At 43.3% G+C, this 16435-nt stretch overlaps 1 protein-coding gene across 1 annotated transcript in view; it reads left to right on the forward strand.

The window, feature by feature from the left end:
* The window catches only part of LOC144607154 (protein-lysine 6-oxidase-like), a 32595-nt gene that overhangs the window by 2151 nt on the left and 14009 nt on the right, over positions 1-16435 (forward strand). Inside the window, exons 2-3 of the mRNA XM_078423794.1 lie at positions 4329-4437; positions 14734-14871. Coding sequence (XP_078279920.1) covers positions 4329-4437; positions 14734-14871 — 247 coding nt within the window. The remainder of the gene's footprint in view (positions 1-4328; positions 4438-14733; positions 14872-16435) is intronic.

The following is a 16435-nucleotide window of genomic DNA, read 5'->3' on the forward strand; positions in this document are numbered from 1 at the left end:
CTTTTCGGCCCACCAAGTCCGCGCCGCCCAGCGATCCCCGTATATTAACACTATCCTACACCCACTAGGGACAATTTTTACATTTACCCAGTCAATTAACCTACATACCTGTACGTCTTTGGAGTGTGGGAGGAAACCGAAGATCTCGGAGAAAACCCACGCAGGTCACGGGGAGAACGTACAAACTCCTTACAGTGCAGCACCCGTAGTCAGGATCGAACCTGAGTCTCCGGCGCTGCATTCGCTGTAAAGCAAATGTGATCATGGCTGATCATTCACAATCAGTACCCCGTTGCTGGCTCGATTGTCTATTGTCTATTGACAGCATCTGTAGACGGGAACGGACAGACGACGTTTCTGGTCGGGACCCTTCATACTGATTGGAGTAAGGGGCAGAATGCTGGGAAAGAGAAGTTGGGGTGGGGCAAAGTCTGGCAAATGAGGGGTTTTAATTGGCAGATGGGTGGAATATTAACAAAGGCCAAGGAAACGAGGGTGTGAGAGGGGTGGAATTTCAAGCCAGAATGAGAGGGAGAGTTGTGGGGGACGGGGAGGGGAATGTGGAGAGGATGTTTCCACTAGTTGGAGAGTCTAGGACCACACGGCACAGCCTCAGAATAAAAGGTCATATTTACAGAAAGGAGATGAGGAGGAATTTCTTTAGCCAGTGGGTGGTGAATCTGTGGAATTCATTACCACACACGGCTGTGAAGACCGAGGCATTGGGTATTTTTAAAGCAGAGGTTGATAGGTTCTTGATTAGTACCAGTGTCAGGAGTTATGGGGAGATGGCAGGAGAATGGGATTGAGAGGGAAAAATAGATAAGCCAAGGTTTAATGGCTGAATTGCCTAATTTTGCTCCTGTCTTACGGTCTTATGGAATGCGAAATGGGGCACTCAGGATTGGGGAATGTGTGTCAAACGGAGAGGAAAGGAGTAGGGTGAGCACGGGTTGGTGGGAGAAGTGGATGGGCTAGGATAGCTGAGCCATTACTGTTCAGGACCATGACTATTAATAAGAGCAGCGGGCGGTGATGTTGGAAAATACTAAGTTGAGAATGAATTCTCCCCTGACATGGCTCAGATTATTGATGTCATGTTGTTTTTAGTGCCTGTAATCAGAATTAAAGCAATTCTGGCAAATATGATTGTTTCTCAGGCATCATTGTTTGAATTCTTTCCTTCAATAAATCCAAAAATATGTTATCACTGCCTGATGATGCCACAGGAGAACTAATCTCTGATGCGAGAGCAAATAACACAGCCAGGGATGGTCACCATTTCAATCCTCTTGCTTGTCAGAGGGCAGCAACTGATCCCACCAAGTTCTGGCCAAAAACGGCAGAAAATAAATCATATTGAGGATTTCTGTTCACTGCCCAACTTCATCCACTAGGGCCATGCTGCATCACGACAGAGCAGGATTATTTTATGCCTTGGCTTTGGAGTTTGCCACATTTAAAGATCCAACCAAAGCAGTCTCACATCTGATGTGAAGTGCCACATGTGTATCTGTAGCTTCCGCGTGAAATAGCTCTTTTCAAGAGAGAAATATAGACGAGGAAGGAAGTTTGGAAGGAGAAGGTTATGGCGTTTTGTAGCAGTATCAATGGTGAATGAAAATGACATTTCAAAATACTCAAAGGATTAGGAACGTAATTAACAGAACAGCATTGCTGGTTTACAATGTTCTAAATACAACCAAAACACATTAAGGGCGGCACGGTAGCGCAGCGGTAGAGTTGCTGCTTTACAGCGAATGCAGCGCCGGAGACACAGGTTCGATCCTGACTACGGGTGCTGCACTGTAAGGAGTTTGTACGTTCTCCCCGTGACCTGCGTGGGTTTTCTCCGAGATCTTCGGTTTCCTCCCACACTCCAAAGACGTACAGGTATGTAGGTTAATTGGCTGGGTAAATGTAAAAATTGTCCCTAGTGGGTGTAGGATAGTGTTAATGTACGGGGATCACTGGGCGGCACGGACTTGGAGGGCCGAAAAGGCCTGTTTCCGGCTGTAGATATATGATATGATATGATATATCACGCATAAATGGCTCATTTCAATCTGAAATGGACGAATGATGATATATCTAATCAACTTGCATTAAAAAATTAACAACTGCAGTTTCATTAATATGTTAAACACAAAAGGCTGGAGTAACTCAGCGGGTAGGGCAGCATCTCTGGAGAAAACGAATTGGCGGGAATTTTGGGACAAGTCCCTTCTTTATCCTGCTTATCCTGCTTGTGCACATTTAGATTTCACCACGTGCTCTCATTATTCAAGCCTAACACATTCATTCATAAAACCAGGTTGTTGCTGAAAACAATTGGCTGGAATATTGCCATTCTCAGCCTGTAGCAGACAACAACAGTCTAAATGAGTCACAATGAAGCATTCCATATCCAGCAGATCAGCTATTACATTTGGTCTTACGGGAATTAGATAAAGGGATGACCAGTTATCCTGTTTTTTGTGTGAACAGAGGAATGTTAGTCAGTTTAGAAGAAGTGTTCAAACACACATAGAAAACTTATTATTGGATGTCAAAAAATTATTGGATGTCAAAAAATATTATTGGAGGGACAAGAGACTGCAGATGCTGGAATCTACAGCAAAAAGAAAGAGAGTTGTTGGAGGAACAACGAGTCAAGGAAATGGGCAGTCAATGTTTTAGGTTGAGACCCATCACCTAGACTGAAAGAGTAGAGAGGAAGTAGCAAGGGGAGGCAGCAAGTGATAGGTGGATACAGCGAGGAAGGGTTGATTGGCAAATAAGTTAGTGTGAGGAGGGAGGGGAGGGGGGGGGGGGGGGAGAGCGGAGATAGCGACAGAGGCTGGGTGGTGATAAGTGGAGAACTAAAGGCTGCAAATTCTGGAATTGGAAAGGAAAGGAAGGTGACGAATGGAAGCAAATAAGGAGGGGTGTTGGCAGATGGGAACAACAGCAAGAGGGGAGGGGGGGATCCAAAGTTTGTGGAGGAAGAAAAATGTGTGATGGGAGTCTGTGGTGAAGTTGGGCAGATGGGATGTGAGGGGAGATCAGGGTTGTTATGATCATGTCAAAGCTGGCGGAAATGTTGAAGAATGATGTGCTGGATTTGAAGGCTGGTCAGGTGAAAGGCAAGAGCTAAGGAACTCTACACCTGTCCTGTCGGGGGGGGGGGGGGGGGGGGGTTGAGAACCCACCCCAACTCTCTTCAGGCTAGGATGTAGATGTAGAGGAGATATGAGTGTGGATTTGATCAACCAGAGTGGGGTGAAGCTTCATTTCCTAAAAAAAGAATATTTCAGATGACCTGGAGGGGAAAGCCTCATCTTGTGAACAGATGTGGTGGAGATGTAGAAACTGAAAGGAATGGTGTCCTTGTAAGAGACCGGCTGTGAGGAGTTGTAGTCTAGACAGTTATGGGAGTGGATTTGTGGTGGATATCAGCGGATATTTTGTCTCCTAAGATGCAGACAGAAAGATTAAGAAAAGAGGAGAGAGGTGTCGGAAATGGTCCAAATGAATTTGAGGGTCAGTAGCAAAATGTGATGAAATTGATAAGTTCCACATAGGTGCAGGAGGCTTTATTGCAGTTGTCAATGTAGCAGAGATGGGGTGGGGGAATGGTGCTGGGGGAGGCTTGGAACAAAGCCTGGTCCACATAGACAATGAAGGGGCAGGCAGATAACGTTATTTGTCAAGGTGAAGTTAAAAAGTAACTTTCCAGTGATGCACTAGAGAAGTACTCTACTGAAAGCCAGGCACCAAGTTCACATGATTGTGAGCCAGCTTTCCACTTCCCCACAATCATCATCAAAGAAGTTGGTAAGATACTACTGGAACTAATGATCAACAAAAACCACTTTACATATATGTTTGTCCTTGTTCTCCCCATTAGGTTGAAAACACACACAAGGGTAGGTCATTACATCCCAGAAATATCTATTTGCATATTGGGACACAAGAAGTGTGTAAATTTTATCCATGGTTTAATTGACGAGAAATAATTCGTATCAGTTATGGCCAATGTCTTCAGTGGCTGATGGACACACTGGTAGTCTTTGTAAGACTTATGGAACCTTAAAGTGACACTACTGATACATGATATCAGATGATATCAGTCTGAAGAAGGGTCTCGACCCGAAACATCATCCATTCCTTCTCTCCAGAGATGCTAACTGTCCCGCTGAGTTGCTCCAGTATATTGTGTCTATCTTTGGTTTAAATCAGCATCTGCAGTTCCTTCCTACACTGATGATATATCTTGCAGCCAGTAATGTCAAAATACAATTGATTTAGAAAAGATCATTCCAAAAATGTTTCTGCTTCTTTCCTAGGTCTTCCAGACTTGGTTCCTGATCCATATTATATTCAAGCTTCCATATATATCCAGAGGGTACACATGTATGCACTGAGATGTGCAGCTGAAGAAAATTGCCTCTCAAGGTATAACGCACCAGCTATGGTGGTGAGCTATTATGATGACAGGAACCATCAGACATCTCAGATATAAATCCTATTCAGATCTCGAGGAGTGCTTGTGGCTTCTCAAGATACAGATTCCAGATATTTTATCAGAATGTATTGTTAAAACCATAGGTCAGATTTATGATATTGTGATACCTATTACAGATACATGCACTTTGAATAATAGATTGGTTTAGTTCATTTTGGTTCCTCCTTTTTAAACCAGAAACTTTTACTTGAGTATTCTCATGCCAGTTTATGCATTGTCTTCCTCTAGTTGATCATCACTGTTGTGACAGATCAGTGTGATGTTTGAGAAGCAGTTAAAAAAAATATCTTTGTTACTCTACCATATAGTGAGTTAGGTGGGCTTGGGTTTTTGATTTGATTCATATAAATTCATTACTGTCCTTCCTTAGAAAATGTGTAGAAACAAGGAACTGCAGATGCTAGCTTAGTGTGGAAAGACACAAAGTGATGGAGTCTGAAGAAGGGTCCCAACCCGAAATGTCACCTATCTATGTTCTCCAGGGATGACCCGCTGAGTTATTCCAGCTCTTTGTGTCTTTTCTTCAATAGACAGTTTTAAGTTGAGTTGAACCTTGTAATTATTTGCATTTTTTTTTCATTTTACTGTGCTGTTGAATATTCTGAACATTGATTTGTGAGTGAAAAGTCAATGGAGTATTGTTAGGGAGTTGACTGTAATTGTTATAATTCATGCATTTACTTGAGGAAATCTCTGGTTAAAGGGCAAACAATCGTTATTAAATGTACAGAAGTCTCTTGGGGCCCTGTGGCTATATATATATATACACATATATATCTGAAAGAGGGTCTGCCTATAAGAACGGTATATAACATCTGAAGGAGGGTCTCGACCCACAACATCACTCATTTCTTCTCTCCAGAGATGCTGCCTGTCCCGCTGAGTTATTCCAACATTTTGTGTCTATCTTCTTATACCAGTGCAGTTTCTTCCTACAAATATATATATACTTCCTTCCAAAATGCACTTAGTTGCCCTGTTTGAAACTGTAGCTGCAGACATATTAGAATGACAATTGTACCGGGAATATAATTGGACAGATTTTGCTCTGTTGCTGCCATAGAGAAAACAATAAATATCACAAATATCCAAAACGAGGGACAGCCCAAAGGTTTCAGGAAATGTCACTTGGATTAACCAGTCATTTTCTTTTAACCCATAGACTGTGATATTATGCCATTAATTAATAAAATATAAATTAATATGAACGGTGCAATACCAAAACATTCTGGGGTTGATCTTCATCTTTGACATGATGGTGTAAAATGGACCTCAGTGGATTTACAGCCAATTGTACCTCACCACCCTCTGCCCATGAATATTAGTAGTGGAATGTTAACATTTTTAAATAAGCACCTATTACTTGCATACTTTAAAAAAAATGTCCACTTGTACATCCCATGACAATATTTTCTTCCCTTTTATTTTTATTGCATTAATTGATGCTTTGCTATAGAAAATCAATTCTAAAACTTACTTTCACTCACTCTGCTAGTCTTCACTGCCTCCCTTTCCCACTGTGAACAGATAGAGGAAAGATTGAATGAACACGCATGACATTCTGATTCAAAGAGCTGTTGGCAATGTTTAAGAAACATTTAGACGGGTACATGGATGGGACAGGTTTAGAGGGATATGGGCCAAATGCAGGCAGGTGGGACTCATGTTGGCTGGTGTGGGCAGGTTGGGCTGACAATAGACAATAAATAATAGGTGCAGGAGGAGGCCATTCGGTCCTTCGAGCCAGCACCGCCATTCAATGTGATCATGGCTGATCATTCTCAATCAGTACCCCGTTCCTGCCTTCTCCCCATACCCCCTGACTCCGCTATCCTTAAGAGCTCTATCTAGCTCTCTCTTGAATGCATTCAGAGAATTGGCCTCCACTGCCTTCTGAGGCAGAGAATTCCACAGATTTACAACTCTCTGACTGAAAAGGTTTTTCCTCATCTCAGTTCTAAATGGCCTACCCCTTATTGTTAAACTGTGGCCCCTTGTTCTGGACTCCCCCAACATTGGGAACATGTTTCCTGCCTCTAACGTGTCCAACCCCTTAATAATCTTATACGTTTTGATAAGATCTCCTCTCATCCTTCTAAATTCCAGTGTATACAAGCCTAGTCGAATTAACCTAGTAAACTTACGCTGCATGCCCTCAATAGCAAGAATATCCTTCCTCAAATTTGGAGACCAAAACTGCACACAGTACTCCAGGTGTGGTCTCATGTTGTAGGACTCCATGACAATGGTGAAGGCCTTGAAACTCAAGAAATAAGGACCAGAAAGGGACAGAACAAAGAGAAGAAATTGTGTTGGCTAGCACAGCATCAACATAAAGAACACCTGCCTGGCAATGTGGCAGGCTGGGAATTGGCAGTTATGATTGGCATTAATTGTGCACAGCTGGTATTTTGGTTTGGCACTGACCAACATAGCTGAGTATGGTGAACTAAGATTGATGGCAGCTCGTTGCCTGATGGCCAAACCAAACCCAACTTTCCTTTTCCAAACCTTGCGATAGTCGATTACAGAGGTTGGGCACCCAAGACTGAGCTCACATCAGTGAGCTTCATGTGATGGGGAAATACTTTTTTAAAAAAGAAAACATGCTTAATCTCTAAATGTTGTGTAATAAAATGATTTTCTTTCTCTAGTATAAGAAAATAACTGCAGATGCTGGTACAAATCGATTTATTCACAAAATGCTGGAGTAACTCAGCAGGTCAGGCAGCATCTCGGGAGCGAAGGAATGGGTGACGTTTCGGGTCGAGACCCTTCTTCAGACCGATGTCGGGGGTGGGACAAAGGAAGGATATAGGTGGAGACAGGAAGATAGAGGGAGATCTGGGAAGGAGGAGGGGAAGGGAGGGACAGAGGAGCTATCTGAAGTTGGAGAAGTCGACGTTCATACCACCGGGCTGCAAACTGCCCAGGCGAAATATGAGGTGCTGCTCCTCCAATTTCCGGCGGGCCTCACTATGGCACTGGAGGAGGCCCATGACAGAGAGGTCAGACTGGGAATGGGAGGGGGAGTTAAAGTGCTGGGCCACCGGGAGATCAGTTGCGTTAATGCGGACCGAGCGCAGGTGTTCAGCGAAGCGATCGCCGAGCCTGCGCTTGGTTTCGCCGATATAAATAAGTTGACATCTAGAGCAGCGGATGCAATAGATGAGGTTGGAGGAGGTGCAGGTGAACCTCTGTCTCACCTGGAAAGACTGTTTGGGTCCTTTGATGGAGTTGAGGGGGGAGGTAAAGGGACAGGTGTTGCATCTCGTGCGGTTGCAAGGGAAAGTGCCCGGGGTTGGGGTGGTTTGGGTAGGAAGGGACGAGTGGACCAGGGAGTTACGGAGGGAACGGTCTCTGCGGAACGCAGAGAGGGGAGGGGATGGGAAGATATGGCCAGTGGTGGGGTCCCGTTGTAGGTGACGGAAATGTTGGTGGATGATATGTTGGATCCGCTGGCTGGTGGGGTGGAAGGTGAGAACGAGGGGGATCCTGTCCTTGTTGCGAGTGGGGGGAGGGGGAGAAAAAGCGGAGCTGCGGGATGTAGAAGAGACCCTAGTGAGAGCCTCATCTATAATGGAGGAGGGGAAGCCCCATTTTCTGAAGAACGAGGACATCTCGGAAGCCCTAGTCTGAAACACCTCATCCCGGGCGCAGATGCGGCATAGACGGAGGAATTGGGAGTAGGGGATAGACTTTTTGCAGGGGACCGGGTGGGAAGAAGTGTAGTCCAGATAGCTGTGCGAGTCGGTGGGCTTGTAGTAAATGTCCGTCACTAGTCTGTCTCCTGTGATGGAGATGGTGAGGTCCAGAAACGGGAGGGAGATGTCAGAGATAGTCCAGGTATATTTAAGGGCAGGATGGAAATTGGAGGTGAAGTGTATGAAGTCAGTGAGTTCTGCATGGGTGCAAGAGGTAGCACCAATGCAGTCGTCGATGTAGCGGAGGTAGAGTTCGGGGATGGGGCCAGTGTACGTCTGGAACAGGGATTGTTCGACGTACCCGACAAAGAGGCAGGCGTAGCTAGGGCCCATGCGAGTGCCCATAGCTACGCCTCTGGTTTGGAGGAAGTGGGAGGAGTCAAAGGAGAAGTTGTTGAGGGTAAGAACCAGCTCTGCTAGGCGGAGGAGAGTGTTAGTCGATGGGGATTGGCTGGTTCTACGGTCGAGGAAGAAACGGAGGGCTTCGAGACCATCCTTGTGGGGGATGGAGGTGTTGAGTGACTGGACATCTATGGTGAAAATGAGGGAATGGGGGCCTGGGAACCGGGGGCAGTACCCCGTTCCTGCCTTCTCCCCATACCCCCTGACTCTGCTATCCTTAAGAGCTCTATCTAGCTCTCTCTCTCTTGTTGGTTTTCCTGAATTTTGATGTGTGGCTGATTTAAATATGGATAGCGAATATTTGTCAGCTATTCATAAGTTCATAAGCCATAGGAGCAGAATTAGGCCATTCGGCCCATCAAGTCTACTCCGCCATTCAATCATGGCTAATCTATCTTTCCCTCCCAACCCCAGGCTCTTGCCTTTTCCCCCCATATTCCTTCCTCTGGTTTCACAATTCACAACCCTTCCACATCTTTTGTCTCACTTATTTTTCCCCATCGCTGGTCTTTGCCCTACTATCTGCCGATCAACCTCCCTGCTCGCCTGTGTTCACCTATTACTTGCCAGGCTTTGTTCCACTCCAACCTCTCTTCTACTGTTCTTCTTCGCCCCCCCTAAAATCACTATTCAGCTGTCTAAGGAATCACAGGTGAATTTGATCACCTTCCCAACCCACCCCCCCTCCACCGTACTCTAGAGATAGGGTAAACAGAGGCCCTTTCTGTCCTTCAGGTGAATAAAAAAATCCCAGTTTAAAGATGAGGTAAATTCTCCCTGTGCCCACGACAACAGTAATTCAAGTGACACCACTAAAGTAGTTTAATAATGACAATAGACAATAGACAATAGGTGCAGGAGGAGGCCATTCGGCCATTCGGCCCTTCGAGCCAGCACCGCTATTCAATGTGATCATGGCTGATCATTCTCAATCAGTACCCCGTTCCTGCCTTCTCCCCATACCCCCTGACTCCGCTATCCTTAAGAGCTCTATCTAGCTCTCTGTTGATAAATCTTATTGTTATCTCATTGTTATTTGCGGGTGTCATTGGTAAATGTTATCCATGTGTGGCTTTGTGATTGTGGTTCTCATACTACAACAGCAGCTGTTTCAGTTATTTCAGAGGTATTTATTCACAAAATGCTGGAGTAACTGAGCAGGTCAGGCAGCATCTCAGGAGAGAAGGAATGGGTGACATTTCGGGTCGAGTCCCTTCTTTTGAAGAAGGGTCATGACCCGAAACGTCACTCATTCCTTCTCTCCTGAGATGCTGCCTGACCTGCTGAGTTACTCCAGCATTTTGTGAATAAATACCTTCGATTTGTACCAGCATCTGTAGTTATTTTCTTACACTCAGTTATTTCGGAAATGCCCGGGGAATTATAAAAGGTGCTTTCTTCAGCGATTTAAAACAACAGTTTCAAAATGGTTCATCTCTCATTTTGTAATAATAATAATAATAATGCATTACATTTATATAGCGCTTTTCTAAACACTCAAAGACGCTTTACAGGGTTTACTAAAACATAGAGAAGAAAATAAATAGATAAATAAGTAGACGAACAGAAAAGGAAAAAGAAGGTGAGGTGACGGTCAGTGGTTGAAGGCAGTGCCGAACAGGTGAGATTTCAGTGATGTTTTGAATGTGGTGAGTGAGGAGGAGTCTCTGACGGTTTGGGGTAGTGAGTTCCAGAGGGTGGGAGCAGCGATGGAGAAAGCCCTGTCCCCCCCAGGATCTGAGTTTGGTCCGGATGGGGGGGGACAGGAGGTTAGCAGCAGCAGAGCGGAGGGTGCGGGTGGGAGTGTGTCTGTGGAGGAGGTCAGTCAGGTAGGATGGGGCCAGGTTATGGAGGGCTTTGTAGGTCATGAGGAGGATTTTGTACTGGATTCTCTGGGGGATGGGGAGCCAGTGGAGCTTGTAAAGGACGGGGGTGATATGGTCACGGATCGGGGAGTGGGTGAGTAGACGGGCAGTGGAGTTTTGGATGTGTTGGAGTTTATTGATGATTTTTGAGGATGAACCATAGAGGGGGCTGTAATCTAGTTAAAGTTACTGATCTCTCACTCTGTGAGGTTTGGAACATCAAATAGCTAATAAAACTAATAGCAGGTGACACAGAAATAATTAGTCAATGTTTCTTTTGAGCAAAGATTTTAGGAATGCCATACTGAGTGGCTGGTTATTTAAGAAGGCTTGTAAATTCCTACTTCACGACATTTGGATGAATTTATATTAACTGAGCCAAATCTCACAAATGAAAGGAATAAATTTCAGGAATTGTATATTCTTCACCATGCCATGTTTTTGCCAGGTCCATTACATTCCAATGAATTATTTCAGTCTATAATCTGCAACTTTTCTGCTGTAGATAAAACCATTTTTTTCCCTTAAAAGAGTCAAAACGACAAAAACAATGTTACTAATTGAGACACAAGGATCAGCAGATACTGGAATCTTGAGCGACTTGCAAAGTGCGGGTCAGGCAGCATCTGTGGAGGGAATAAAACGGGCAACATTTTGGGCATTGATTGTAGTTGGGGGAGAGAGCTGAAAAAAAGAGGTGGGGGCAGGAGAAAGCCTAGCAAGTGATAGGTGGATGATGAGCGTCTAATCCACACTTAGTCTCCCTAGACCCTGGTCTGCTACAAATCGTGTTAGACTTTTATCAAACTGTAAAACAAAAGGGATTAAATATAACTCAAAACAAAGGACCATTTGGCCCAAAGTTTATGGGGCGGCACGGTTGCATAGTGACCGAGTTGCTGCCTTACCGCACCAGAGACCCAGGTTTGATCCTGACTACGGGTGCTGTCTGAATGGAGTTTGTACGTTCTCCTCGTGACATGCATGGGTTTAATCTGAGATCTTCGGTTTCCTCCTACACTCCAAAGACGTACAGGTTTGTAGGTTAATTGGCTTGGTGTAAATGTAAAAATTGTCCCTAGTGTGTGTAGGGTTGTGTAGTGTGAGGGGATGGCTGGTTGGTGCGGAATCTGAGGGCAGAAGGGCCTGTTTCCGTGCTGTATGTCAAAACTAAACTAAGATAGATATTCAAAAGACCTACCAGATTCCACAACCCTGCCTTTTCACTAAATCCTTTTGATTCCTTTTTCAAAGAAACGTTGTATTCCTTTATCAAACAATGTAATGCAGAAAATTATAAAAGGAATTGCATTTTGGTTGAACCATTATAATTGCCCACAACAGATAGCCACATATAGTAAGAATGATGTAAGATGAACCTAGTTCTTTGCAGTCAATTGATTTTAATAAAGGTGGCAGTAAGCAAAACTGTGCTGGCGTAACTCAGCGGGTCAGGCAGCATCTCTGGAGAGCATGAATAGCTGACATTTGACAGTGCAGGAGTAACTCAGCAGGTCAGGCAGTATCTCTGGAGAACATGGACAGGTGACGTTTCACATAGTGTTGGAGTAACTCAGCGGGTTAGGCAGCATCTGTGGAGGACATGGCTAGGTGACGTTTCAGAGTACTGGAGTAACTCAGCAGGTCAGGCTGTATCTCTGGAGAACACGGATAGGTGACGTTTCACAGAGTGTTGGAATAACTCAGCGGGTTAGGTAGCATCTCTGGAGGACATGGCTAAGTGACATTTCACAGAGTACTGGAGTAACTCAGCAGGTCAGGCAGCATCTCTGGAGAACATGGATAGGTGACGTTTCACAGAGTGTTGGAGTAACTCAGTGGGTTAGGCAGCATCTCTGGAGGACATGGTTAGGTGAAGTTTTGGGTTGCGACCCTTCTTCAGATGGAAAGAAATTAGGCTGGCTTCAGCAAGTCTGAGCTGAGGTGGGGATTGGAAAGGTCCAGTTCTAAACTCTGGTGATCATAGTTAGTTGAATGACTGACCACTGCTCGCTATCTATGACTCTATGACCCCCCCCCATTGTCGAGCTTTAAACATATTTAAGTCCTGTACCACAACAAAATTTAGGAAAGACAGCAAAAGAAGGAGGAATATTACATGGCACAGTATTAATGCTGGAGATTTCTGAAAATAAAAGCATTGCCTCATCACAGTTTGTTCATTGTGTGTTCAGATTTTTATGTCTGACCTCTTTAATTACATTTAGTGTGATTTTGGAAAAGCGAAATTAAGTTTGTTTTGGCCATTGGCAACTTCCTTTATGAGTCAGACTTGGTCTAAAATGATCCAAATCTATTGAAGCAGAGATCAACAAGCCGTTTTAAGTAGGTAGCCACATATTATGGTGCCTATGTACTACATTCCTAAAACCTTTGCTCATTAGAAACGCAATAACCAATTCCTCATGCATCACTTGGTCTTACAATGTCTTTCTATATAATGGGCCAAAGCCCATCTGTGGGTGATCAGTAACCTAAGAAAAATAAAGTGGAAGATAAGAAATTAGCCAATTAGGCTGCTTTGTCAAAGTGGTGCTTTGTTTTAAATTCTTGTACAATGCACCCTTTATAATTCCATCATACTCCCAAAATAATTCTAGGTCAATGTAATGTTGTGCATTTTGAAAACATAGTCACTAAAGTGCACATGTTGTAAACAACAATGAGATTTATAATAACTATTATTGTGGTGGTGTTAGTTCATTGATATTGTTGACCTAGCAAAAGGAAACCCACCTGAAGTCCAGATAAGACGTCCATTTAACATTTCATTTGAAATATTGTCTTTCCGCTGTCAGGTTAGCACGCAACAAAAGCCTTTCACTGTACCTCGGTACATGTGGCAATAAACTAAACTAAATTCAATAAGTGCATCTCCGAAGTCCAATGCAAAAGAATGAAAAGATGTTAGAGGAAGATATTTATTCCCAGCATCCACACCACCTACGAAGAAGTCCAATTAAAACCCTGGGGTTTCTTGTTTCTGTGGCTCTCTCATTTGTACGATAGGGCTTTCTGTTTTAGTAACAGTGACTGAGTTCACTGTGTCAAATGGCAAGGTGGGAGTGTCCTTTGTGGAGTATTTGAGATACAAAGCTGCACTCGGCCACTTTGTGGTTCAGTGCATTTGTCTACTATGGAAAGATTTTCAGCAGAATTTGAGGTTTGATTGCAACATAAAGTGAGTATAAAACACTGCTATATGTATGTATACTGGCCACAAGGGCATTTACCTTCTCGGCGATCTTCTAGACCACAAGTGCTCGCTGTTTCTTAAAGCCACGAAGCTCTGGCCAAAACCCCAGTCTAAACCTCACATGATCTTTGTAGCTGCCGGCTTTATCAGGACATTGGGAAAGTAAATATGGTTATAGCAAGATATTGTGGCAATAGATTGAAAAATCACCAACAGTTTTATTAAGATGAACAACTATGAGAATTTTACTTTCTAAGTAACAAGTGAACTCGTCAAGAAAAAAGCATACCTTTTTGAGCTCAACCAAATTAATTCTGTTTAGATACACCAGATCGACACCAATAAGGTGAATCAGGTTCCTTTTCAAATAAAGCAGTACACCTTTTATAAAAAATGTTTTTCTCTGTATACCCATTTCAGTAAGACACGTTAGTACTCTGGTTGTGATAGGATGATTTAGGTGCCTGATAACAGCTGGGAAGAAACTGTCCCTGAATCTGGAGGTGTGTGTTTTCACACTTCTAAACCTTTTGCTTGATGAGAGAGGGGAGGAGAAGGGACTGTCATATCAGACAATTCAGTTGTATTCAGAAGGGGTCATTATCAATTTCTATCAATTGATTCCAATGGCATCCAATTAAATGACTAGATTCACCAGATAATTGATCAGAACATTAGCCCATGTATGTTCAATAATTTCTGAACTGGACACTGGGATTCTCAATCCAAAATCAAAATGTCCTGTCTTTCATTTATTCAGTGTCTCATGCATGAAGATATTGAGTTCTTCATGTTTTGAATTCACATTCATTAGACAAGATTAAGAACTTAACAATAAAAATCTTTCCTTGTCTTATTCAATATGTCTACATCTGGATGTTTCTGTATCTGGCTACAGTTTCAGTACAACTTCTGACATTTCAGCTAAATGAAATGAGATGGTTTTCAAATACTTGGCTCAAAGTTAATCCTACTCAAATAACAGTTCCGTTTTGGAAATAATTCTGTGCTTAAAGCATGTCTGATTCTTTGCCTCAGGTCTGCCTATGGCCCCAGAGTAAGTGACCTCAGCGTTCGGGTACTCCTCAGGTTCCCACAAAGAGTCAAGAACCAAGGAACTGCGGACTTCCTCCCCAACAGGCCACAACATACCTGGGAATGGCACAGTTGTCACCAGTAAGTATGCTGAATGTGATCTCTCTGCTTTGTAGGGTAGTGATCATGTGTAACTTGAACAAGGAACTGAACAAGTCTGAAGCAGAGTCTCGACCCGAAACGTCACCCATTCCTTCTCTCCAGAGATACTGCCTATACCTCCAGCTGAGTTACTCCTGCATTTTGTGTTAACCTTTGTGTTAATTAAAATGTGGCTTGCTTCAACTTTTCTATTTTCCTCTTAAACTTTGGAAATCACTAAACCTGTTCCATTTCTTACATACACATTACAGTTCTAGAGACAGGGAGAGCAGGGCTTTCTGGGTTGAAGATCAATTGGAAGTCAGTATTTGTCGAGCCACATGTTACCCAAGGTGCTTTATGTTACCTTGGATCACTCTCTTTATTATTTTTCCTGGATCCATAATGGAACAGTGTGTGATTGCAGGAGATTACAACTAAGCAGTTCATCCAGGGACAATCAAAATGTATTCTTCGAGATCAAATATACCGCCATTTCAGTGAGGTCCTGCCCATTGTACATTAAACCAAGAACTTTGGCATTCTCATCATTATACACTTATGAAGAGAAATGACCTTTCAATAAGTTATGAACATTTAAACACTGAACTGATAAAAAGCAGCAGTGTTCATTTTAGCAGCAAAGCCAAGGAAGTGCTGGAGAGATGACAAGTTCTAGTGCCCATAGATGAAGGGAACATGCAAAGCTCTGGGTAGATTTCCGTTTTGTACTTTTGTACTTTTTTGTACTAAAATCACACATTTTGCAAGACTGAGGCATCAATAATTATTAGATTAGTGAGTACAATTGAAAAAGCCTCTTGCTGTCTCTTATCTGTAGATCCTCTGACCTGTCTTCATTAATTACTTTGCCAGTTTTCATTTAAATATTTTAACTTAATTTTGTTTTATTAATTATGTATCTGTAGCCTTCACTATTCTGGTTCTGTTTTCTATCATGCTCGTTGCTCCTCTTTAAGATAGGCTGCCATGCCTCCTGCAGCTGCAACTTTAACATCAGCACCACCTACTTATCGACCCCATCCTACTTCTCATCTGCACAATGCATCTTTGTGACATTGGACAACACATTGTTGGTTTTGAAGATAGTTACAAAAAGCTGGAGTAACTTAGCGGGACAGGCAGCATCTCTGGAGAGAAGGAATGGTGACGTTTCGGGTCGAGACTCTTCTTCAGACTGGTTAGGGATAAGGGAAACAAGAGATATAGGCGATGATGTGGAAAGATAAAGAATAATGAATGAAAGATATGCAAAGGGTTTCCACACGTGCTGACAACACCCAACTCCACCTCACCATCGCTTGCACCACCTCCGCTGGTGTTAAATTATCAGACTCCTTGCCTAACATTCAGTACCGTATATTATAGAATTTCTTCCATCTAAATGTTTGGAAGACAAAGTCATTGTATTTGTTCTCACTGACAAATCTGTCCCTTTTACTGGCAGATGTCTGAAGCTGAAACCAATTGTTTACAACTTTGGTGTCATGTTTGAACCCAAGCTGAACCAGACCATGACAAATACTGCCTGGTTCTACCTCTG

This window comes from Rhinoraja longicauda, chromosome 28 (genome assembly GCF_053455715.1).
Source record: "Rhinoraja longicauda isolate Sanriku21f chromosome 28, sRhiLon1.1, whole genome shotgun sequence".
NCBI classification, from domain to species: domain Eukaryota; kingdom Metazoa; phylum Chordata; class Chondrichthyes; order Rajiformes; family Arhynchobatidae; genus Rhinoraja; species Rhinoraja longicauda.